Source organism: Triticum urartu, chromosome 2A (assembly GCF_056163025.1).
Source record: "Triticum urartu cultivar PI428250 chromosome 2A, HENAU_Tu73, whole genome shotgun sequence".
NCBI classification, from domain to species: domain Eukaryota; kingdom Viridiplantae; phylum Streptophyta; class Magnoliopsida; order Poales; family Poaceae; genus Triticum; species Triticum urartu.
The window spans coordinates 527,608,766-527,635,373 of NC_141874.1; the positions used below are offsets into that span (position 1 = coordinate 527,608,766).

Below are 26,608 nucleotides of genomic sequence, written 5' to 3' on the forward strand. Positions count from 1 at the left end.
TTTTTTTAATTTAAAGACAAAGGTTTATGAAAAAAAACACCGTTTTTCTCTCTGTAAAAATATACTTAGCGCGGCCCAACGTCGGCACGACACAGCAGCAGTAGTCCTCTTTGTACATTTAGGAAAAGTTTGCTGTATATTAAAAAAATGTTCAATGTAATTTTATAAAATATTCACTGTGTATTTAAAAATACTTCAGCATATATCCTAAAAATGTTCACTCTGTATTTAAATATTTGTCCAGTGTATATCACAAATTGTTCAATGTATATTTAAATATTGTTCAGCCTATATCCCAAAAATGTTCACTGTGTATTAAATATTGTTCGGCATATATCACAAAATGTTCAATGTGTATTTAAATATTGTTCAACTTACATTACCAAAATGTTCAATGTATATAAAAAACTTATTCATCCCATATAAGAAAATTTCAATAACGGTTTGAAATCCCAAATTTGTGTTCTTTTTTTTCATTTTTTTGCTCACTTTTCCAAAAAATGGTTCAAATTTTAATTTGTGTTCACGATTTCACATTGTTCCAAGAAATGTTGAAACAAAATCGGATATGCTGCTGTATTATGTACTTTAATTTTAAAGCTGCCTTTGAGCTATCAACTGCCGCTAGTTTGACTGGTTTAGTTCACCGTCCTTGACATTGACGTCATCGGTTCGACTCCTCACCACGCCCTTTTATTTTTCTTGATATTTCCTCTAGCGCTTGCGAATGAGCTGGACAGTACGCTCCTTTCAGCGAACAGGAGCTCTCCTAAAATACATCATCAATTTTGAAAAAAAAAACCACGTATTTAAGAAAAGAAAAAATGAAAATCGATGAGGGAAGAAAGCAGTAAGAAAAGAAACGAAAAATGGAAAAAGGAAAAAGGAAAAGGAAATAATAATTGAAAGAAAAAGTTGAAGCTTATCAGATCCTGTTGTGTGGCAGGATGCTTATACTATCAAACCTCAATGCGGGAGGTGTCTAGTTCGAGTCATGATGCCACGTTTATTTTTCCGGAATAAAGCACATAGTAATGGGACGCCCAAGTGCGGGGCGCGGTAGAATACACATTAACGGGCGCCAGCCCGTCATGTCTTTTTGTATAAAAAAGTAAAAAAGACTTAGAGCAGCCCAAACCCGAGACAACACTATAGCAGCAGTAACCCCCCCCCCCCCCCCCAAGTAACGTCGGGACATGCAACAACATCAGCATTCTGTTTTCCTAAACAAACACCCGAAGGTCGCCCGTGATGATTCAACAACTTTATGGCACATCAACATGAGCCATCCATGACGTTATGTTTGGTGTACAACTAGTCGACTCGTGACGGTATCCATGACGGTTCATCATAAGGGCGCCCTTTTATTTTTCTTGATATTTCCTCTAGCGCTTGCGAATGAGCTGGACAGTATGCTCCTTTCAGCGAACAGGAGCTCTCCTAAAATACATCATCAATTTTGAAAAAAAAAACCACGTATTTAAGAAAAGAAAAAATGAAAATCGATGAGGGAAGAAAGCAGTAAGAAAAGAAACGAAAAATGGAAAAAGGAAAAAGGAAAAGGAAATAATAATTGAAAGAAAAAGTTGAAGCTTATCAGATCCTGTTGTGTGGCAGGATGCTTATACTATCAAACCTCAATGCGGGAGGTGTCTAGTTCGAGTCATGATGCCACGTTTATTTTTCCGGAATAAAGCACATAGTAATGGGACGCCCAAGTGCGGGGCGCGGTAGAATACACATTAACGGGCGCCAGCCCGTCATGTCTTTTTGTATAAAAAAGTAAAAAAGACTTAGAGCAGCCCAAACCCGAGACAACACTATAGCAGCAGTAACCCCCCCCCCAAGTAACGTCGGGACATGCAACAACATCAGCATTCTGTTTTCCTAAACAAACACCCGAAGGTCGCCCGTGATGATTCAACAACTTTATGGCACATCAACATGAGCCATCCATGACGTTATGTTTGGTGTACAACTAGTCGACTCGTGACGGTATCCATGACGGTTCATCATAAGGGCGCCCTTTTATTTTTCTTGATATTTCCTCTAGCGCTTGCGAATGAGCTGGACAGTATGCTCCTTTCAGCGAACAGGAGCTCTCCTAAAATACATCATCAATTTTGAAAAAAAAAACCACGTATTTAAGAAAAGAAAAAATGAAAATCGATGAGGGAAGAAAGCAGTAAGAAAAGAAACGAAAAATGGAAAAAGGAAAAAGGAAAAGGAAATAATAATTGAAAGAAAAAGTTGAAGCTTATCAGATCCTGTTGTGTGGCAGGATGCTTATACTATCAAACCTCAATGCGGGAGGTGTCTAGTTCGAGTCATGATGCCACGTTTATTTTTCCGGAATAAAGTACATAGTAATGGGACGCCCAAGTGCGGGGTGCGGTAGAATACACATTAACGGGCGCCAGCCCGTCATGTCTTTTTGTATAAAAAAGTAAAAAAAGACTTAGAGCAGCCCAAACCCGAGACAACACTATAGCAGCAGTACCCCCCCCAAGTAACGTCGGGACATGCAACAACATCAGCATTCTGTTTTCCTAAACAAACACCCGAAGGTCGCCCGTGATGATTCAACAACTTTATGGCACATCAACATGAGCCATCCATGACGTTATGTTTGGTGTACAACTAGTCGACTCGTGACGGTATCCATGACGGTTCATCATAAGGGCGCCATTGTCCCTCAGTTTGCTCTCGTCACATTAATCTGTGACGGATTTCATGACGAACAAGAAAAATCCGTCATCGATCGTGACGGTTCCTGGGAACGTCATCAGAAATCCGTCATGGATTAACACATTTCTTGTAGTGGCTACAGGAACATATCATGGCAAAGCAGGCCATGGCGTGAAGCAACTCAAAGCATACAACAAAAGTCCTTTACTGACCATAAGCCAAAAGGGATCAGAAAATACAATGGCATCCATGTGAACATATCAATTATCGTTAACAGATTCAGACTTAGCAGAAAACTGGAACATGGCAAAACAAATATCAAGTAGGCATGTTTACGAGCTCGATGCACTCACCACAAGGCATGGCATGATAAACTAAGCATACACCCAGCAAGTAGACATGGCATAGAAGCTAAACATGGCAAGAACAACATCATAGCATGCATGGATCAACTACAACAACCTCGGCAAAATTTCTTAACACGTAAACAATCTACCAGGAACATTTTATAGCAAAAGTAGAGCTCGATTGAGTCAAGCTAGGGTGCTCCATAATTGCAAATAAAGACATGGATGGGTAGAGCACCACAATATATACAAAACATCCTTACTGATCATGCTCAAAAGAGGCATGGATCACTCTGTAGCAGCAAGAATACATGGCATAAAAATATTGACAGGACAAAGACTTAGAATATTTCTAAGTCCCTGAAATCAGCAACATTACGAGGGTTACTTTGCATGCTTGTGCTAGTCACCACAGAGATCACAAAAATACATGGCATACACCCATGTAAAGATGGCATGGCATACTTCAAAACTCATGTAGGGCTCAAGTTCATAGGAGGCACACATTAATCATGGCAAAAATGACAAATGACCAATTACTGATATGAATCTGAAACTAACAGAAACTAGCACTCTTCCAACAGCATTTAGGGCATCAAGATGAGCTCAAATGAACATGATGCAATGAAATGAAATGAAGTACTCGTCGATACGAACAATTTGATATGCTACACGCCCAAAACGAAGCCACAGTTGCAGAGTTATGATGCGATGAAAATTGCCAAAAATTACGGGGAGTTAGTGGAATTTCAACCTCTTCGAGAAAGTCAACGGGACGGAGCGGTGCGGGACGACGAGATCCAGGACGGAGGGAGGTATTTGGTTCGGCGTGGTGGTGGATCTGGTCCAACTTGGACGGATCCGGCCGGACGTGGAGCTCCGGCGAGGCGCGAGAAGTCCGGCGAGGAAGAAGCGGTGGGGCCGAAGCTCGGGTCGGCGGCCCGGAGTCCGGCGGTGTGGCGGCCGAAGGTGGCGGCGCCGGCGAGAGCAGCTTGGGGCGGAGGAGGCGCGGCGTAAGGCGGCGGCGATGCGGTTCGGCGACGGGCGGCGGCATCTCCCAGGCGGCGGCGCGGAGAACTCCGGCGAAGGGCGGCGCAAGTCCGGCGACGGGCGAGCAGCTGCGGTGCGGGCACGCGCCGGTGGGCATGCGGCGGCGGCGACCGGATGGGCCGGGCGGGCCCGTGATGGGCTTCGGCGGGCCCGCGGCGAAGTGGGGCGGCGCTGCGCTGAGGTGGCGGGTGCTAGTTGGTTGCGGCGGCGGTGATACTGAGGTGGCGCACTCCCATTGGACGGGGCGATGTGGCGGCGGGGTGGACGCGTCCGCCGGCGAGCGGACATGTCCGACGGCGCGGAGGGAGTTGGATCTAGGGTTTGCCTGCGCGAGAAATTCGGAGGGAGGCACATATTTATATGTAGAGGGAGCTAGGAGGCTTCAAATGAGGTGCGATTTTCGGCCACGCGATCGTGATTGAACGACCGAGATGATGGAGGGGGTTTAGGTGGGTTTTGGGCCACTTTGGAGGGGTGTTGGGCTGCAACACATACGAGGCCTTTACGGTTCCTCGGTTAACCGTTGGAGTATCAAACGAAGTCCAAATGGCACGAAACTTGACAGGCGGTCTACCGGTAGTATACCAAGGCCGCTTGGCAAGTCTCGGTCCAATCCGAGAACATTTAACACCCGCACACGAAAAGAGGCAAAAGGGACACCGGATGATATAGGCGCGCCGGATTGCAAAACGGACAACGGGGAAAGTGCTCGGATGCATGAGACGAACATGTATGCAAATGCGATGCACATGATGACATGATATGAAATGCATGACACACAAGCAAATGACAAGGCAACAACAGCGAATAACTGGAAGACACCTGGCACAACGGACTCGGGGCGTTACACTATCCTCATCGCTGCTTGTGATTAGGACATCACATGATTTACTATAATTTATCCACAAACCCGAAGCCTCACCAAATACCCCAAGAGGTTCCCTAACGAAGTGTAGGTCCTGAACTGACGGCCTGCCAAAAAGAGCCACGCTGTCATCATAGTTTGACAGCCTTTGGGTGGCAGCGATACCATGGAATGAGCTGACAACTCCATCCACCATAGCTCGATTGGTAATCGTAGTTAACGCGCCCATGGCAATGACGAATAACAAAGGGGATGTCAGGTCCCCTTGCTGAAGTCCACGAGCGTGATGGAAGCACCTGCCTAGAACACCATTCACGATTAGCTTGGTACTTGCCTAGTAAAGAAGAACGACGATCCAACATAGCTAACTTGAGCCAAAGACTTCAGCCATAAGGACCTCGAACAAAAAAGGCCGTGAGAGAGAATTAAATGCCTTTGTAATGTCAAGGTTCAAGAAGAGTCTCGACTCTTTCCTAGCATGGATCTTGTGTGCAACCTGGAGAACCAACAAGAAGTTATCATGGATGTTGTGCCCCTTAATGAAGGTGGATTGGTTGATCCGTACTATTTCCGACATGTGACCACGGGCACGGGTGGCAAGGAGCTTTGCGAACAACTTGTAGAAGCTATGAGGGAGGATAATACGTCTAAAGTCGCCCTCGAGGGCCTCAACCTTCTTAAGGATTAGCTCGATGTGGGCACAAGTGAGCTTGTGAATTGCCCTGCCATCACCCACGAACAGCTTAAACAGCGCTGCCATGATGCCATTTTTAATAATCACCCAAGCTTTATGATAGAAAGCACCAATGAATCTAGCGGATCCAGGAGCTCTGTCTGGGGGATCTCTTTCATGATGTTTTTGTAGGGTGGTTTAGGTGTTCCTTCCGGAACAAATTCATTTGCTGGGTTCCTTCCGGATCAACCTTGTTCAATGGGTTCCCTGGTTTGATATTGTGGTCTTTGATCTATGTGTTCTTTGTCTTCTGCATAATTTTTGTACTAAATCAGCAACACTTATTTTGAGACGAAGACAGTAGAACATAATTACCATCTTCTCTAAAAAAATTACCATCTAGTGGTAATTAGCAAACTCCGAAACTGATGAGAGCATACGTGCAAAGAACACAAGGATGTCATGCAACGAAGCGATGCTACCCTCGACCAGTTCACCTTTCCTCCACCGCCTTTCTGTGCTCTCGAACAAATCGGGAACAAAGAATTGGCGCTGCTTGATCTACTTAACCCATTTATCTACTGACCAACACGCAAATTGCCGCCGTGCTGCATGTCAGTCCACCATAGTACTACAACGTACAGCGCCATGGAGGCCATGCCGCTGCTACTCTTCCTCGCCCTCCTCGCCGTCCCGGCGTACTGCCTGCAGTCGCCGCGGCAGTCCTACCACCTCGAACTCGCCCGCGTGGACTCCGTGGACACCGGAAGCCTCAACATCACCGACCACGAGCTCCTCCGGCGCGCCATCCAGCGCAGCCGGGAGCGGCTGGCCAGCATCACGCCCCGCCTGTACCCGACCCGCAACCGCAAGGTGGTGGCGGGCGAGGCCCCGGTGCTGTCGGCCGGGGGCGAGTACCTGGTGAAGCTCGGGCTGGGCACGCCGCAGCGCTGCTTCACGGCGGCCATCGACACGGCCAGCGACCTCATCTGGACGCAGTGCCAGCCGTGCGTCAAGTGCTACCGTCAGAAGGACCCCGTGTTCAACCCCATGGCCTCGACCACCTACGCGGTGGTGCCGTGCAACAGCGACACGTGCGACGAGCTGGACACCCACCGGTGCGGGCGCAGCGGCAGCGAGGACGACGACGACGACGACGTGTGCCAGTACACCTACACGTACGGCGGGAACTCGACGACGCGGGGCACGCTGGCCGTGGACACGCTGACCATCGGCGACGACTCGTTCCACGGCGTCGTCTTCGGCTGCAGCAGCTCCAGCGTCGGGGGCCCGCCCGCGGAGGTGTCGGGGGTGGTGGGCCTCGGCCGCGGGCCGCTCTCGCTGGTGTCCCAGCTGTCGGTGCGGAGGTTCATGTACTGCCTGCCCCCGCCGGCCTCCAGGAGCGCGGGGAGGCTGGTCCTCGGCGCCGACGCCACGGCCATGCGCAACGCGTCGGACCGGATCGTGGTGCCCATGTCCATCAACCCGCGGTACCCGTCCTACTACTACCTCAACCTCAACGGGATGTCCATCGGCGACAAGGCCATGTCCTCCTCCTTGAGGAGCAGCATGAACGCGACGGCTCCAGGTACCCCCGACCCCGACCCCAACCCCAACGTGGCGGCGTCTCCCGTGCCCGTGTCCGGCGACGGCGACGGCGGCGGCGGCACGGGGCCGGACGCGTACGGGATGATCATCGACATCGCGTCCACGATCACGTTCCTGGAGGAGTCGCTGTACGAGGAGCTGGTGGACGACCTGGAGGAGGAGATCAGGCTGCCGCGGGGCTCCGGGTCGACCCTGGGGCTGGACCTCTGCTTCATCCTGCCGGAGGGGGTGCCGATGAGCCGCGTGTACGCGCCGTCCATGTCGCTGGCGTTCGACGGGGAGTGGCTCAAGCTGGAGAAGGAGGAGCTGTTCGTGGAGGACCGGGAGAGCGGGATGATGTGCCTCATGATCGGCAAGACGGACGGGGTGTCCATCCTCGGCAACTACCAGCAGCAGAACATTCAGGTCATGTACAACCTGCGCCGGGAGAGGATCACCTTCGTCAAGACCAACTGCGAAGCCATGACTCACTAGGATTTCTCTATATTATTTACCCATAACAAATGTAGACATCAAATAGGATAGGTACGGCATGGCATTGAGCTCTGCTTCTCTGAACATTCAGAAATCTGAACTGGACAGTGAGGGCAGAAAAGGAGCAACACTCGATGAATTTGTGAGTGCATTTTTACATCATATCTATATCATCCGAAAATGTATCAAGCGAATTGATACAATGGTCTAAGGGCATGCTTTTTTCTTTTCCTTTTTGCATACTGTATAAATGAACGAAATTTGTGAATCCACAAGGAATGTGAATTTTATATTCGCACAAGGGAATTCTTTTTTTTCTTTTGGGTCCCATTCTACTATTTCTAGGCTCCTTGCATTGGTCCTCAGTGTGAGTAAAATGGAAGGAGAACCAATAGAGTGCGGAAACATCATTACCATCTCACTTTATGTAATTTTTATATTGTCATCTATAGAGGGGCATGATATATTCACAACTCACAAGCTATTCAGATCTTACAAGAATAAAGATGCTTCCGCAACAATCAATTCCACCTTCATGTGATCCTATAACGACATTATTACACGGTGTCTGCATAATTGCGCACAGCATTCGCCAAATCCTGAACATGCTGATCCACAACACCTGCCATGAACACATAACTGATGCACACACTTGCAGATTTTCTATAAGAAAAAAAGAAAACATATGTGACAACCTTACCTATTTTGTTTAATGCGTCCTCAAGTTTGAACAGATACTCTGTATTAGGTCCAGTTGGGCCTTTGGCTAGGTAGATTTGCCTGAACATAACATAGATTATCATCAAAATTAACCACGGTTTCAGTTCAAACAAAATAATGCTGAAGTTAAGGAGGTGCTATACTTGGCCATTTCTTCCAGCGGAGCAGGACCAAGATAGTTTTGGTTGGCCTCCTTATTTGTGGTGGCTAAATATCTGTTGGTAGAATTCAGTTCCATCAGCTTCTTTAACCAATTATACCAAGAGCTCATTTTAAGACCACAAGACCACTTACACCATCATATCTTGGACTGCTGGTATTTTGAGGGAAGAGTCCTGAAACATTTCAAAATTAATGAGTAATTACATATCAAACAATCTGGAACATAAAAAAAAATTCAAGCAATTGGTAGTCATTTCTTACTGTATACAAGTCAAGGTAAACCTTCTCATCATATTGCTTCTCTCTTACTTCCAGGTACTGCAATTCAAGGTTGAAGGTAAATTGACAATAGACGCAGGCAAGCAACTCAAAGTCAGTTTATGAAAACACCGATCAAGGGCAGTATTACTTTGATGAACAAACGGGCTGCTAGAAGTAGCATCTAGACAAAGTATCTGAGTTCAAACGAAGAGTTCTTACTTTTCTTAAAGAAAAATTGCTTTTCTTAGCTCAAGGCTGAATCATCAATATCTCAACAAGCTATATAATAAAGCATACTCATACCATTAACCAATCTATTTATCTCCATTATGACAGACAGACAACAGCATTCTTGTCCGAACCATGGAATAATTGTGCATAATCATTTACAAAGTACTACAGCATTGGTGAATTGCACGTGTCTGACTTAGTCTATACTCCCTGTGTAAACTAATATAAGAGCGTTTAGATCACTAAAGTAGTGATCTACGGAGGGAGTACATCTTTCTTCTTTTTACCTCCAGGGCTGTCTGCTTATCTTGCTCCCTTGAAATTTTGTAAGCAACTCCCCACTGCAGTTGTACAACAGAAATTCAATTGCAAAATATGTTCACACTCCGTTAACAGAGTAGCCACGAGAAATAAACAAATACCAGTAGAGAATAACATAGCAATATTGGGGAGCATTAGCATAATGAAAAGACGTGTAGAACTAACGAACTTACTAACCCATTTTGCATGTACTACTATCTAGGCTCTCATAAGTTTTCTGAGATAACTCGGAGCAGGTCCGATTCGCCATCCTAATGCACTCACTGATCTTGCTTGACGACTTTTAGTCGTCGATCATGAATTGGTTTCTGCGTTAGCATAAACTAGCTAGCTTCCATTTTCAAGTTCAAGACCACTGGCACAGACAATCCTATCTGATCAAGCGATGCTATGCAATCAGTATGTGGTCAATGACACGAACAGTCATTCACTGACAGTGAGGAACAGAAAAGGAACTGATATCTGAACATCAAAGGAGGGGTTTATCCTAATCTGAGAGCAGAGAGTTGGGCGGCGTACGCATGTGGACCCGGGCTGGTGTTCCAGCGTGACGGTCCTCCCGGGGAACTCCGGCGTGCCCCTGTGGTCCGTGCTCCCTGTCGATCCGGCGACGAAAACCCCAAGAAGAAAAACCAGAGGGTCAGCGAGATAGATCTGGGAAGCGCGGGCGAGTGGCCGCCGGAGTAATCAGTTAGCTAATGGTACCCACCCTGGTAGAAGACGCGGCGGTAGTCCCTGACGAAGCCGACGAGGCGGGCGTCGTAGGCGAACCCGGGGTTCCACACCAGGGAGCCGTAGCCGAACACCCACATCACCATGCCTCCTCCTCCTTGGTCTACCTCCCCTCACTTGCTCCGCTCCGGTGGAATCCTATGTGTATCGGCGGCGCGTGTTGGTGTTGGTGCCTCTGCCACTTCTCTGATTGGATTTTTTTATTTTATTTTTTTGAGAATCACTTCTCTGATTGGATACCCCCCTCCCGAGGACGGCTGGACAGTTGGAGGACAACTGGCTGGGTCTGCTGGAGGCCCATGTTAAGGCCCGAACATGGCAGCCCACGTTACAAATCAGGTCAGGTCGTTAGGTCGCTAAACTTGTTTAGTACCACATCGCTTGCCTGAGGAGGCTGGAGCGGGGACTGTGCTATATAGCCAAGGCATGGTGCGACCTTTAAACATACTTACCTGGACGGGGTCGATGGCCGATCAAGAAGAGTCATGGTCTAGGCTAGTGGTCTGCATTGCACTTGGTGGATGCGCTGGCTTACCATCTCCCCAAATGGGAGAATGGACGTCATAATTTATGGTAGAGGGGGTACGCGTTCGCGCGGCCCCTGCCAATTCTTGAATTGAAAGTTTGATGAATTTGTATACATTTTCTGCTTTTTGTTCATAATGAATTCATACGAATTTGTATATATTCGCTCCTTTTTGTTTATTTTGAATTATGAATATTTCTAGAATTTGAAAACGGAACTGAGCTTCCATTTGCTAGTCTTCTGTTAACACTTGCTCTTAAACATTTGGTCTCCAGAAACGTCATATCCCATTATGTGTTAGCCGCTGCTTTGACTAGTATGTATTCAAAGCAGCACCTACCAAACCATAAGGTAAGGCCAACATTTTTACTCTACTCCTACAAACACTAAGCAAAAGTAGCATTCAGGAACAATCAAGATTGCACATGCCAAATCCCCAGTCAATAACTCCAGAACACAAAGACACGATCATTTCCCAAAGTAACATTGCAGGATCAATCCACACAATCAACAACGCACATACAGAGCAATGTTTAACTCAGTTCCAGTGCTTAAAAACAATGCTTAACTCACTCAGACAACAGTAAGCATTTCAAACTGATGTTTCATTTAACCAAAAGGAAGCCTGCAGTTTCTGATATATCCCGAAAAACCAGCCGTTTAGCCCCCTGGATTTTGCACCACATAGAGTCAATCATTGCTTTCGGTGTCATCGTAGTCGTAATCGCCACCGCTGCTGGAGTTCTCATGGTAATCAGGCTCCCATGGCTCCCGGAACGACTCGAGAGCGCAGCATCTCTCCTCGATGTCCCCGTCAAGCCTGACATTCAAGCTGCCAAGTATGTCCAGTGTACGCAGCAGAGGGCATTTGGTCAGGATGGCATCAAGGCCAACATCACTGAACAGACCATATGCAAGCTCAAGTTGCTTGAGCATTGGCATGGTATTCGCAACCGCCAGGGCCTCGTCTTCAACCACTTTAGGTGCTGCATTGTTGTCTTCGGGAGGCATGTTCCTCTTCAGCTGAGCAAGCGACTTGCATTGTCGGCCTATTGCTTCCATGCCTCTCGATGTGACTTTCTCGCAGTAACTGATGTCCAACACTCTTAGGGCAGGAAAGCATTTCACGTACTTCTCCACGGCTTGGTCAGATATCTCGCTCATCGGGATCTGGAGGACATTAAGCAACTTCCCACTGTCCAGTGGAAATTAACCATCACAATCATAACTTCAATTTTTTTGATAAAGAATCAGAACTTCAATAGTTGCAGCAATGGTAAATTAGGTGCCAAATTTGCAGCATATGACAGGAAAGAAAAGATGTAGCACCGTTAAGCCGACTGGCACATAACAGAGCAATGCCATTACACACAATGTCATAGAGAAGTATCGTTATAGTCCTAATCTTATATGCTCCTCCGTTCGGAAAAGCTTGTCCCTCAAATAGATGTATCTAACACCAAGTTAATGCTAGATACATCCATTTGAAGGACAAGCTTTTGTGGACAGAGGGAGTACATAGAAGTTCTGAACTGAAGCAGTACAAATTAAGCAATATGTGATATGTATCAAGAAATAGATTAGCTAGTTGGTTGTGATTTTCTTCACATGACAAGAAGCCTCAGAAAAACTAGGACCGGCATCCTCTGAAACTAGTGGTTCTCATTTTGTTTTGAGAGAAGACAAAGTTGGCCCTAATGTCATCTAACAATATCCACACATCATAGAATCAAAATAGCAGATTATCATTCTGTCAAAACAAAATAGCAGATCATGATGTTCACATTTGCACACAAGCAGATGCCCTTCAGTAGCAAATTAGCAGAGGTTTATCCCCAATGCACTTGTGTGGGTGTGTGCTTGCGTGTGACGGTGTAATCCCTGAAAAGAAGTATGGCTCTGAACTCTGATTCATTCTGTGAGACTAAAAACGTAGGAGGTGTGTTAGCAAAACTTCTTTTTTTTACAGAAGTGTGCTGCCACCTACAAATGGTTATCATATAAACATGGATTTTACAGTGCCATCACTGGTGCCTGATCACTAAACTGAAAAATCTCTACCAGCAGCTCTAATGCACAATACGCAAAAACTCTACAGCTTGAAAGCAATTAATCAATTTCTACCCCAAATATATAGGAGTAGTTCTCACAGGTCCAAACTATGAGTCTCCCGAACTATTGATGCAAAATTGGCAATTTTACTAGCAGTCATCGCACCACAGTTCTAAATGTGGTGCAAAACTAGATAAATCAGATAGGGAATTTCAATAGTTCAAGCAGTGGTTTTTCTTGTCACCACAATTCACAAGGCATCGACACGACATGTCACGGCAGCTTCCTTCTCCTACTAGCATTATGAAACCAAGAACCAAACCTTTTGGGCCAGGCAATGGGGGCAGCGCGACTTACGAGGCGGCGACGTAGGCAAGCGCGGCGTCGCCGACGCGGTAGGCGGAGAGCCGACGGATCGTGCCCTGGGAGCGGGAGACAAGGCGGCGCACAGCTGCGTCGGCCTTGACACGGCATTTGACGCGGCGGCACCAGGCCTCGATGTCCACGTCCCCCCACATGTCCGGCGACGCAGCGGCCTCCCTCCACGCCCTGCACACCGCCGCGGGCCCGCGCGCAATCTCGTCGGCGGCGAACCTGCCCCGCAGTATCAGCGCCATTATCTCCGGGCTCGCGGCCTCCGTCCACCTCCAATCGTACAGTTCCTCCTTGACCTCGTCGCCCCTCACGTCTCCTCCACCGCCCCCTTCCACGGCCTCGCAAGGAGTCGCCTTTTCCGTCTGGGGCAAACACCACTCGTTCTCTCCTCCGCCGGTGGCCGCATCCGCGCTGTTCTCCGCCGCCTCCGACCAGCTCGTTCCAAGAAACCCTCCCCTGCCGCAGCTTCGTCCATCAAGCCCGGCCATTTCCGCCTCAGTCTCCATCCGCCACCCTCCGCCATCTGCGACCAAGGCTGCTCCGCCACCAACTTTGGGCTTCTTCTTCATGGCCTCGGCGTGCGACCACTTCACCACGGGCGCCGTCAGTCTCCCTCTCCAACCCCCATTAGGCCGCTCCCTCTTCGCCTCCCACCCCGGGCCCTCTCCTCGGGGGAATCCGGCGCCGGACGGAGGGTTCCGACGCTTCATCGCCGGCGATTTGCCTCGACCAACTCGCCGCGTTTGTTTTGGGGTTTTCCGTTCCCTTTTTGGTTGGAATTGGGGAGGAGCGGAGAAGCGCACATCCGGCTCACTAGAGCTGAGCTAACCTCTTGTAGCAATGGAGATGCCCCACCCACGCCGCGTATGGGAGGAGCTGATGTGCGACGCGTGTCCCCTCCGACGGATCTACGCCCCTGCTGCCTCTTGGAGTTCGTGGGTTCGGGGATTCGGGGGAACTGGACTGTGGGTGCACGGTGGCGTTTCGCATTCAAAGGAGGAGAGCAGTAAACTGAGTGGATAGCTGGGATAGGTAACTCGTAGGCGGTCCACCAAATATCTGGGAACATGGTTGGATATGTTTAAAGTAGAAAGTAAAGAATGAGAGAATTTGAATGAAAGATGATCCATCTATCTTTATTGATAATAGAAGTGGAGTATTTATACCCAGGCGGAAGTACACATGGTGCTTGGCGGTCAAGTAAACACATAGTTACTTGAGAGCCAAGAAATTACATAGTTGCCTTGAGAGCCAAGGAAGTACATGGTTGCTTGAGAACCAAGCAACCTATCTAACAATTAACTTAATCCTAATTAGCTTAATTAATAAGCAACTATTCTATTCTTAACACTCCCCCTTGTACAACGCCTCTTCTTTGGTACATCCATCATCTTACAAATTCTTTGAATAATCTTGAATGTCTCCTCCAAAAACCATGTGGGAAAAATATGAGGAGAATATAGCAGATATGTTGCTAAAACTCCTTTAAACCCAATGAGAAAAATAATAAGGAGAAAATGATGCAACATATAATGATTATTGTCTCTTGATAACTCATATAAGAAAAACCTTTGAAGAAGGAGAAAAATCATCGATGAGTTTGGAGAACAATTAATATGTCTTGAGTACTTTCTTTAAAAACCTTGATAGGGAAAATAGAAAGTATGACTTATGATCTTTGATAAGATATTGCCTCATTAAAAACCATTATGAGAAACTTTGATAGAAAACTCATAAGGGAAAAGAGTGCGATATGATATGCCATTGAAAACTTCTTTAAAACCCAGTGGGAAAAATATAAGGAGAAAGTGTATGACATATATGGGCACTTGTGTTTATATTGTCTTGTTAAAAACCTTTATAAGAAACCATTAGGGAAAACTCATGAAGGAAAAAAGAGTACAATATATACAATCTTAGGATTGTTGATAGGTTATAGGTTTGGGAAATTACTCCCCCTGAACTTCGCAAACCTGGAAAATGTGTAATATAAATTCCATTGATATGATCATGACATTATGGATAATCTGTAGGATTTTCAAAGTATGTTGTTTGCATATTGTTTCCTCACTTTCTATAATTCGTGAGGATAAGTAATTTTCGAGCAATGTACTTTATGATATTGCTCTTCATATAACCTGTAGTTTTTGAGTAACACAAGTGGTAGCATCTTGATAAATCAAGTTATGTAATTCTGATGAATCTCAACAACATGATTTTTAGTGTGGTTAATCATTCTGCTAAGCCATACATATTTTGCAATGATTTTAGATAAAGCAATTACGTCAGAATGATAACTGGAAATAGCCATTAAAGCCCATTTAGATGACTTCCATACGAAGGCTATTCCAGCAAATTCAGTCATTGATATGGCATTGTTGGGATCAAACAAAGAGCCAATATAATTATATCATATCATGGCCATATCTTGTATTTCCTGATGGAAATATCCAAGATTTATTGTGAGCTTGAGATATAAGTTGATATTTCTTATATCGACCATATACCTTTTGTTGGGGGTTGCACTCCGAACATAGATAGCAAATATAGTGTCAGGCCTGACATAGTTTGCAATTATATGAGTGCTTTGACATTAGTGAGATATAGAACTTCAGGTCCTGATATCACTTCATTAACACGCCTAGGTATGAATGGATTTGTACCCTATCAGGGGTAGTATGACCATATTACATGTCTTTTATTGAAATGATATATCCACATTGAACTTCTTGCATATGTTTTGGATATATGTAGACTAATATAAGTATTCTTGAGAGAATGCTCAAGTTGTAAGCTTAAGCTAAATTTGGTTGAATCCAAATTTTCCGTCTTGAGATGATTTTATGTATTTTTAGGTCCTTTCGAGACATTGATGATGAAATCATCGATATACACTGAGGTGATGTAAGGAATAAAACATCTGATTTCTTTATTAAAACACATAAACAATCATGACTATTCAAGCAATCCTTTTGAAGAAGGAACTCATTTAGTCGGTAGTACCATATGATTTTCAACTATTTCAAGTCATAGAGTGACTTATGAAGTTTTACACAAAACTTGTTGCGATTTGCTTTTGGATTTGGAAGTATAAGCCCTTCAGGGACTTCAATAGAGACTTCCGAAGTGAGTGACTCATATGAGTATGTAGCCACTCCATCCATCAACTGCATGGATAATATTATTATTATTATTGCCAATGATATTTAGTATCAAAACATTATTCCACTCATACCAAGCGGGTATGTTACATCGTAACCGATGTCGGGTCTCTGCGTGAACCCTTTTGCTACAAGCCTCACTTTCTCACCACCTCATTGACTTTGTCTATAAATGAGAAGTTTTTAGTATTCCGTAGGGATGATACTTATGAGGAGTAGGTATTATTGCGGTAAATACTACTCGTTTACAGAGCGAGTGCTATTCTTCGTTACTTGCTTCCTTTTATGTGAACCAATATGAGTGCAAGAGGCACTCTACCCTGGATTTTGGTTCAGGGCCCAAAAGATTTTAGCAATTTAAGAAGAAATACATGTCGACAAATGTAGTCTTTAGTTTATATGATTCTGATGGAATCATTGAAGTTTGTGGATAAAATATTTATACCTTTTTAACTCCTTGTGATTTCCTATAACAAATGGAGTCAAGGCGTTTCGATGTCCCGACACCAAAACATTTGTGCACATTTATGTCGGGATTTGGATGATAAGCATCCAGTGAGGTGTCTTTCAACTTGATGTTGAACTACATTTACTGGTTGAGGATTTGATTTCCTCTGTTTCCGCGGAAGCATATGAGAGATTGTATCTCGTCTTGTCAGATTTTCTCCCCCTCTTGCTCTCATTTGGGGAGAAGAGTGGTTTATCAGGTACCTCCACTCTTTCTAACACTTTACTGCAGGAATATAGAATTTAGTAACACCTTGTTATCAGTAAATGTATGTGGCAGATTTGCAATGTGTTGCAAATATATGATTCTCTAAACTTCTAGTTTAGATTCTTTGAGTACGTGGATATAAGGATTGAATGTCAATAACATTTCTAATTTATTTTTTGACATTCTTTGTGGTACTTATCTCCCCCTAATGCTGAAAAATATCCTTATTGCTGATGCAATCAGCATACGGGCTATGAATAGTTTTGATTGATGGATAAATTGTTATTCCTCACATAGATCCCTAATTTCCTGTGAGGGCCCATTGATGTATGCCGGAGTGGTGATATCGATATGTAACCGAATTATCGCAGATGGGAAATACTTTGTAGATTTCCACGTGTAGTATGATATGCAGTTGGTATGATTTAGATCATACTTACGGTGTGTAAGGCCATATGTGTCCAGCAAGAGGCTGGTAAATTTACAATTCTTTAAAAATGATCATGTAATTCATTTAACTCTCTTTGATAAGAAATTTAGCTAAACCATTCTGGGTATGTACATAAAGTACTTAATGCAAACAAATGCTCATTGAATGAGTTCAACACCATTGTTCATTTGAATGGGTTTATAGACCATGTTTTCAGGAGAATTTGCTCTTACTTTGATAAATTGAGCAAAAAAATTTTAGTAAGATCATGCATGGTTGTGTGTGATAAGAGACATACTTAAAACATTTTATGAATGTGTATATGAGTACCATGAAGTATCTAAATTACCCCAGATAATGGTTAAGCAATCCAGACATATCTTTTGAATGTGTTCAAGAAAGAATAAGTGTCCTGATTAGAATTTTAAGGTGAGAGTGCCTTTAAAACTTATTTCCCCTATAGCACATGCGGTGCACATAAAATCTGATGATTTGGGAAAATTTGTGACTTGATAAGTTGTGACCAACAGGATTGTCAATAATTTTCTAGTCATCCCCAAACCAGGATGGTTAAGGCTACCAAGCCAAATATTTAATTTATTAAGATCTAGAAAATTATTGTGTACGCAACAATATTGAGTATGACTTGATTCATACATTCTAAATTTATCGAATATCATGTCCGAGAAATAAGATATTGGACATCGCAATACTTGTAGTACAACAAGTATAGGCTAATAATATTTTGGAATAATTACGAGATTACATGAGGTCTCCAATATTATTGAAAAATTTATTATGCAAACATATCGTCGTTGCAATGGGATTCACCATCCTTTTATTGACCTAGATTTTTGGTTCTCACCTTCTGATGAAGAATTGAGAACAATCATTTACTAGAATATTTTCTGGTTCTAAGTTTGCAAATTTTAAAATTTTATCCCAAATATGTGGTGTGGTTTGACTATGTATTTGAGGGTTTGGTAATCATAGGTATAATATTTGTCTAACCACACATTTGACAAACTTGAGAGTTGTCTTTGTGATCATTTGAAAACGATATATTCCCTATTTAAGAGGTAATTTTGTCTTTGGTTGTCTATTAGCCTCCATGTTACTTTGTATTCCTCATGGTTCTATTTTGTGACCACTGTATTGCATAGTATTCTCAGTACCCGCAAACATTTCAAATAATGGTATATCACCTGTTGGGTGAATCTGATGATTTTAAGAAATTCTATGTTTCTTCATCATGGAAAATTGTAGTACCATCATAAGAGGATGTAAAGTGTGTTAAGGGCATATGAAAAATATTTTATCACGAGATCTCAACTTGAAGTTGATTAAGTGACATAATTGTGAGCTACGATAGACTTGAGGTATTGAAAAATGAATGGGTAATCATTCGCGATGTGCTCAAGGCATCATGTTTATATTAAGGGAAATATTCAGGGTGAATCTAAATTCATCCATTATGTATTTTAGTTTGAGAACTACGTGAAGTAGGGACACATAAAATGCATATTAGCATTGCAACTTTAGAGTCATCGCCAAAAACATAGATGTTGCATGTTTGACCTTGGTTAGTCACTGTGAAAGCATAACCACAATGTGATGGACATTGCAAAAGTGTTGAGACACTCAATCGTTGCCATAATTATGGGATCCATCTTGATAGATGGACAACACTATAATTATAGATAGTGACATAGGCTTCACTGCCATGCATTTTACCAATGTAATAGAAGTCAATCACAATTATATGCAAATGTTTATGTAGTTTCCTATGACATATTCAAGCAAAATGAGGCTTAAATAGTTGATATTAGCACACAATACCATTTCGGCGTATAGCGAGTGTGCAAGAATAATATTTACTATGAGAGTAAAATATTTTAGTGAACAACAACAAATGCTTCAGAGGAGCAATTTTTTTAGAAAACTGGTGCTTTTATAACCATATGTGTAGACCTCAATTTATATAGGATAACACTTTGAAGATAATCACCAATATGGTGTAGATCTCACAGTAATAGAAAACATAATCTGACTTTTGTCAGTAGATGTTCATAATTCTATTACCTTATGTTATGCTAAATTTATGAAATCACTTTACAGGTAATCATCTGTCAAAGTGACATGATTTAGACCTTGCAATAATAGTGGATAGTCTGCAAAATTTTGCAGTAGATGCCAGTATTACCTTATGATATCTTGAGGTAGTCACATCAAATATTAATATTTAGAAGAGCACTTCGAAGGTAGTCATCTTGTTCAAATGGCAAAATGTAGACCTTACAGTAGTGATGGATAATCTGCAAATGATACAGTAGATGCCACCAATACCTTGTGATTCACAAATAAAATTTGGGCTAGTCATATTAAGTATGACACAATAATTCTTAAGATTTGCAAGGAAAAATATTTCTGTGCAAACAGTTGTTGTCCTAAGATCGCATGTCATAGGGAATGTTTGCGGTGAAAACATAGATGATACCTTAAATATACGCAAAACATTCTTTTGCATTATTATTACTGTGGTAAGACATATACATGCAAGACTTAATAATTTACATATTTATGTAATATATGAAGACATGAGGCTTCAAATGATATTTACTTGATGTAAATGATGCATAATTATATTTTTATGCCATTTGGAAAGAACTTATGGTATAGTCCAAACGTGTGTAGAAACCGAGACTTAAGAAGTGAATAATAGTAACCTGAAGGTTAAAATCCTGAAAATAGTAAGCCTGATGGTTGTACAATAATTTATAGGGATTTATAAGTCGTTGGGAGAAAGTACTAAATTGAAAACAGAGCCAAAGGGATAAGATTCCCCAATTTCTTCTCCCGTGCGTTTAGGGATTTGCCGTCACCATCGCCGTAGCGTCGCTTTGAGAAGGATGTCATGGCGTGCTGGATGCCGGGAGGTGCGAACCGCCGTCGGGCCGAAGGCCATGGACATCGCGCCACTGGAGGGCATCGTGGCCGTGTCGTTTCCGCACCGCGCCGAGGCTGAAGGCCATTGCTGCATCGTGGGCTGCTTCGCCGGATGGCGCCGCCGCTGTCAGAGTATGAGACCGCGCCTCCACGTACGCCCATTGGCAGCAGTCAGTCGGAGGCTATAGCCGCGTGAGGAGGAGTGCCGCCGGCTGCGAGCCGCGCTGTGGTGATTCTCCTGTGTACGGCGAGGACAAAGCTGCCATGCTCCAAGCCAACTACTCCCAGTAGAATCGATTGTGTGCAGGAATCGGTGAAAAGAAAATTACATAATAGCACCTGATTGCGTGGCAATTAGATCAAGATTTCCAATCTTCTTCAGTGTCTTTCCATGTGCTAATAAAATTCTTTGATGCTCTATTTTCTGCTTCTGCCGAATCTGTTTCTTCGGCTGATTGCTTTTTCTTCCCCTTCATGTGTTCCTCGTGAGTGTTATTAGTTTTCCTGATCAAGGCATTTAATCCTTGGATCGTTGAGGATCGACAAGATCTATTCTTCATCCTCTCTGTAACGCTGTTCTACACTTCTCATGTCTGGCCAAATCGCTCGATAGGAGAGCAAAGTGCATGATAATGTGTTTAAAGTAGAAAGTAAAGAACGAGAGAATTTGAATGAAAGATGATCCATCTGTCTTTATTGATAATAGAAGTGGGGTATTTATACCCAGGCGGAAATACACATGATGCTTGACGTTCAAGTAAACACATAGTTACTTGAGAGCCAAGAAATTACATAGTTGCCTTGAGAGCCAAGGAAGTACATGGTTGCTTGAGAACCAAGCAACCTATATAACAATTAACTTAATCCTAATTAGCTTAAGTAATAAGCAACTATTCTATTCTTAACAGGATATACTCATGGACAGATAGAATTATGAGCTGTCATCAGCCAAGCCAACCATATTTACCAAATGTTCACCTTTTTGTCTAATAAGAGCATCTCCAATAAAATGCAAATTTTGAGGTCTAAAACAGGAGATGCAAAAATTTACATCTTAAAAAAAAGGCAACTCCAACATATGATATATCTTGGAGATGTAAAAGAGCAGCTCCAACAGATGATGCATAATGAAGATGTAAAAATTAGTGGACGGCAGCAGCGCGGCACGATTCGGGGCGACAGCGTCGATGCAACGTCGGGGCGGCGGTGGCTGTGTGTGGGGACGGCAAAGGAGCGTCGGAGGGTCGGCGGGGATGGTGAATCGGGACGGCGGCGGCACGAATCGGGGCGACAGAGTAGCGCCGGTGCATGGCGATTCGAGGAGGAACGACATAGGGGCGGCAGAGCGTTAGAGGGGCAGCAGGAGCTTAGTGTTGCGGGCGGCCGTCGGGTGGGTCGAGGCTAGGAACAAGACCAAGCCGTCCACGGCCACGTCGTGAAAGCCATTACGGCAGCCGAACCTCCGCCGAAGCTTTGATTCGAAGCGGCGGACGAAAACGAACCGACGGCTACACAGGACAGTCGGTGCAACTGCGGCGAGGCAGGCGGCGGGGGACAGGCAGGCGGAGTGGCGGCGGGGGAGTTGAACGGGGGACGGTGTCGCGCGGAAGCGGGCGGAAGGCAGTTAGGCGGTTGGCGCACGGTTGGCGTTTTTACATCTTCTGTAGGTGGATATGTATATTTGCATCGCGAGGTGTTGTATTTTACATCTCTGAAAGGCGGGAATGTATTTTTCTTCTCATCTAAATTATCTATTAGAGATGGGTTTTGGGGCCTCGAAGATGCTCTAATAATGAAGAGAGGAAAGAGAAGGGAAAGAGAGGGGGAAAATGGGCTTATGGTGAGATTTAAGGCTAAGTTGGTATGTATGTAATGTTTGGACTCTTCTAAACCACTAATATGTTAGGTATCGGTTTATGGGATTTCACACATTTTGTCTGTGTCTGCAAATATTCATGACTGCCGTTGGATGGCAAATATTGTTCGGACCGACCATCCAAACATTTAAAAGTGATTTGGTGGGCCACGCTAGAGTTGCTCTTAGATGTCAAAATGGACTGAGATTGATGTTATTTAAAATAACATACAATGAGATTTTTCGTTGGAAAATGTAGCAGAAAAAAACGCCTTACAATCAAGATCTCATATCACTATGAAGACGCGTACAAGGTTAGATTGGATTGTTATAGGGTGACACAGAACTAGCTCCAATTCATCAATATAATGTAGGCATGTATTCCGTATATAGTCATACATGCTTATGGAAAAGAACTTGCATGACATCTTTTGTCCTACCCTCCCGTGGCAGCGGGGTCCTATTGGAAACTAAGGGATATTAAGGCCTCATTTTAATAGAGAACCGGAACAAAGCATTAGCACATAGTGAATACATGAACTCCTCAAACTATGGTCATCACTGGGAGTGGTCCTGATTATTGTCACTTCGGGGTTGCCGGATCATAACACATAGTAGGTGACTATAGACTTGCAAGATAGGATCAAGAACTCACATATATTCATGAAAACATAATAGGTTCAGATCTGAAATCATGGCACTCGGGCCCAAGTGACAAGCATTAAGCATAGCAAAGTCATAGCAACATCAATCTCAGAACATAATGGATACTAGGGATCAAACCCTAACAAAACTAACTCGATTACATGATAAATCTCATCCAACCCATCACCGTCCAGCAAGCCTAGGATGGAATTACTCACGCACGGCGGTGAGCATCATGAAATTGGTGATGGAGGATGGTTGATGATGACGACGGCGACGAATCCCTCTCTCCGGAGCCCCGAACGGACTCCAGATCAGCCCTCCCGAGAGGTTTTAGGGCTTGGCGGCAGCTCCGTATCGTAAAACGTGACGATTTCTTCTCTCTTATTTTTTTCTCTCCGAAAGCAAATATATAGAGTTGGAGTTGGCGTCGGAGGGCATCCAGGGGGGCCACGAGGTAGGGGGCGCGCCCTAGGGGGGGCGCCCCCACCCTCGTGAGAAGGGTTTGGGCCCCTTGGTCTTCATCTTTGGCGAGGATTTTTTATTATTTTTTCTAAGATGTTCCGTGGAGTTTCAGGTCATTCCAGGAATATTTTTTTTCTGCACATAAAACAACACCATGGCAATTCTGCTGAAAACAGCGTCAGTCCGGGTTAGTTCCATTCAAATCATACAAGTTAGAGTCTAAAATAAGGGCAAAAGTGTTTGGAAAAGTAGATACGACGGAGACGTATCACCGTTGCTGGGGAGGTCTACGCAAAAGTCAACATACCAAGTACCCATCACATACCCTTATCTCCCGCATTACATTATTTGCCATTTGCATCTCGTTTTACTCTCCCCCACTTCATGCTTGCCGTTTTATTCGCCCTCTCTCTATATATATATCATCCCTCTCTTTCTCTATTTGCCTCTTTTTGCCCGCTTGCTTTTTGTTTGCTTGTGTGTTAGTTTGCTTGCTTGTCACGATGGCTCAAGATAATACTAAATTGTGTGACTTCACCAATACCAACAACAATGATTTTATTAGCACTCCGATTGCTCCTCTTACCGATGCTGAATCTTGTGAAATTAATACCGCTTTGCTGAATCTTGCCATGAAAGATCCGTTTTCCGGCCTTCCTAGTGAAGATGCCGCTACCCATCTAAATAGCTTCGTTGATTTGTGTGATATGCAAAAGAATAAAGATGTGGATAATGATATTGTTAAATTGAAGCTATTTCCTTTTTCACTTAGAGATCATGCTAAAGCTTGGTTTTCGTCTTTGCTAAAAATAGTATTGATTCATGGAACAAGTGCAAAGATGCTTTTATCTCTAAGTATTTTCCTCCCGCTAAGATCATCTCTCTTAGAAACGATATTATGAATTTTAAGCAACTTGATCATGAACATGTTGCACAAGCTTGAGAGAGAATGAAACTAATGATACGTAATTGCCCTACTCATGGTTTAAATTTGTGGATGATTATACAAAAATTTTATGCCGGATTAAATTTTGCTTCTAGAAATCTTTTAGATTCGGCCGCGGGAGGCACTTTTATGGAAATCACTTTAGGAGAAGCTACTAAACTCCTAGATAATATTATGGTTAATTATTCTCAATGGCATACTGAAAGATCTACTAATAAAAAGGTGCATGCGATAGAAGAAATTAATGTTTTGAGTGGAAAGATGGATGAACTTATGAAATTATTTGCTAATAAGAGTGTTTCTTCTGATCCTAATAATATTCCCTTGTCTACTTTGATTGAGAATAATAATGAATGTATGGATGTGAATTTTGTTGGTAGGAACAATTTTGGTAACAACGCGTATAGAGGAAATTTCAACCCTAGGCCTTATCCTAGTAATCCCTCTAATAATTATGGTAATTCCTACAACAATTCTTATGGAAATTATAATAATATTCCCTCTGATTTTGAATCTAATATTAAAGAATTTATTACTTCGTAAAAGAATTTTAATGCTTTGATTGAAGAAAAATTGCTTAAGATTGATGATTTGGCTAGGAACGTTGATAGAATTGCTCTTGATGTTGATTCTTTGAAACTTAGATCTATTCCACCTAAGCATGATGTCAATGAGTCTCTCAAAGCCATGAGAATTACCATTGATGAGTGCAAAGAAAGAACCGCTAGGATGCGTGTTAAGAAAGATGCCTTTATAAGAGCGTGTTCTTCTAGTTCCTAAGAAAATAAAGATGAAGATCTAAAAGTTATTGATGTGTCCCCTATTAAATCTTTGTTTTGCAATATGAATCTTGATAATGATGGGACTGAATATGATCCACCTTTACCTAGAAGGTGTTCCAAGAATTCGGAATTTGTTAATCTTGATGCTAAAATTGATAAAAGTGGGATTGAAGAAATTAAAACCCTAGATGTTGCTAAACCCAATATTATGGAATTCAAGGAATTTAACTATTAAAATTGCTCTTTGATTGATTGTATTTCCTTGTTGCAATCCGTGCTAAATTCTCCTCATGCTTATAGTCAAAATAAAGCGTTTACTGAACATATCGTTGATGCCTTGATACAATCTTATGAAGAAAAACTTGAATTGGAAGTTTCTATCCCTAGAAAACTTTATGATGAGTGGGAACCAACTATTAAAATTAGAATTAAATATTATGAATTCTATGCTTTATGTGATTTGGGTGCTAGTGTTTTCACGATTCCAAAGACTTTGTGTGATTTGTTAGGTTTCCGTGATTTTGATGATTGCTCTCTAAACTTGCACCTTGCGGATTCCACTATTAAGAAACCTATGGGAAAAATTAATGATGTTCTTATTGTTGCAAATAGAAATTATGTGCCCGTAGATTTTATTGTTCTTGACATAGATTGCAATCCTTCATGTCCTATTATTCTTGGTAGACCTTTCCTTAGAACGATTGGTGCAATTATTGATATGAAGGAAGGAAATATTAGATTCCAATTTCCATTAAGGAAAGGCATGGAACACTTTCCTAGAAAGAAAATTAAATTACCTTATGAATCTATTATGATAGCCACTTATGGATTGCCCACCAAAGATGGCAATACCTAGATTTATTCTTGCTTGTTATGCCTAGTTAGGGGCGTTAAACGATAGCGCTTGTTGGGAGGCAACCCAATTTTATTTTTTATTTCTTGCTTTTTGCTCCTGTTTAGTAATAAATAATTTATCTAGACTCTGTTTTGGTTGTGTTTTTTGTGTTTAATTAGTGTTTGTGCCAAGTAGAACCGTTGGGAAGACTTGGGGAAAGTCTTGTTACACTTGCTGTAAAAAACAGAAACTTTAGCGCTCAAGAGAACTGCTGCCATTTTTATTTGGAGAGTGATATTTAGTTAATTCTTTTTAAAGATGTTTAATAGATAAATTCCTCACGTTAAGCAGTTTATTTTAGAATTTTTGGGGTTCCAGATCTTGCGCTAGCTACAGATTACTACAGACTATTCTGTTTTTGATAGATTCTGTTTTTCGTGTGTTGTTTGCTTATTTTGATGAATCTATGGCTAGTAAAATAGTTTATAAACCATATAGAAGTTGGAATACAGTAGGTATAACACCAATATAAATAAAGAATGAGTTCATTACAGTATCTTGAAGTGGTCTTTTATTTTCTTTCGCTAACGGAGCTCACGAGATTTTCTACTTTAAGTTTTGTGTTGTGAAGTTTTCAAGTTTTGGGTAAAGATTTGATGGATTATGGAACAAGGAGTGGCAAGATCCTAATCTTGGGGATGCCCATGGAACCCCCAAGATAATCTAAGGACACCTAAAAGCCA

General features: G+C 43.0%; 3 protein-coding genes and 1 non-coding gene across 4 annotated transcripts; 2 read left to right on the top strand and 2 right to left on the bottom strand.

Moving 5' to 3' along the window:
• The first annotated feature begins 4,866 nt into the window (after positions 1-4,866).
• Positions 4,867-7,995, top strand: LOC125538436 (aspartyl protease 37-like). The gene has a single exon (XM_048701691.2). The coding sequence runs from the start codon at positions 6,236-6,238 to the stop codon at positions 7,703-7,705; it is 1,470 nt and encodes a 489-aa protein (XP_048557648.2). The 5' UTR covers positions 4,867-6,235; the 3' UTR covers positions 7,706-7,995.
• Positions 7,996-8,123: 128 nt separating this feature from the next.
• On the bottom strand, positions 8,124-10,361 carry LOC125538438 (ChaC-like family protein). The gene is made up of 8 exons (XM_048701692.2): positions 10,110-10,361; positions 9,920-9,996; positions 9,367-9,420; positions 8,849-8,905; positions 8,720-8,760; positions 8,569-8,640; positions 8,406-8,485; positions 8,124-8,327 (listed from the first exon to the last, which is right to left on the bottom strand). The coding sequence occupies exons 1-8, from the start codon at positions 10,216-10,218 to the stop codon at positions 8,263-8,265; spliced, it is 555 nt and encodes a 184-aa protein (XP_048557649.1). The 5' UTR covers positions 10,219-10,361; the 3' UTR covers positions 8,124-8,262.
• Positions 10,362-10,576: 215 nt separating this feature from the next.
• On the top strand, positions 10,577-10,736 carry LOC125541867 (U1 spliceosomal RNA). Its single transcript, XR_007297707.2, has one exon. It is a non-coding gene; the product is annotated as a U1 spliceosomal RNA (small nuclear RNA).
• Positions 10,737-11,060: 324 nt separating this feature from the next.
• Positions 11,061-14,200, bottom strand: LOC125538439 (F-box protein FBW2). Its single transcript, XM_048701693.2, has 2 exons — positions 13,068-14,200; positions 11,061-11,853 (listed from the first exon to the last, which is right to left on the bottom strand). The coding sequence occupies exons 1-2, from the start codon at positions 13,793-13,795 to the stop codon at positions 11,349-11,351; spliced, it is 1,233 nt and encodes a 410-aa protein (XP_048557650.2). The 5' UTR covers positions 13,796-14,200; the 3' UTR covers positions 11,061-11,348.
• Between the last annotated feature and the right edge of the window lie 12,408 nt (positions 14,201-26,608).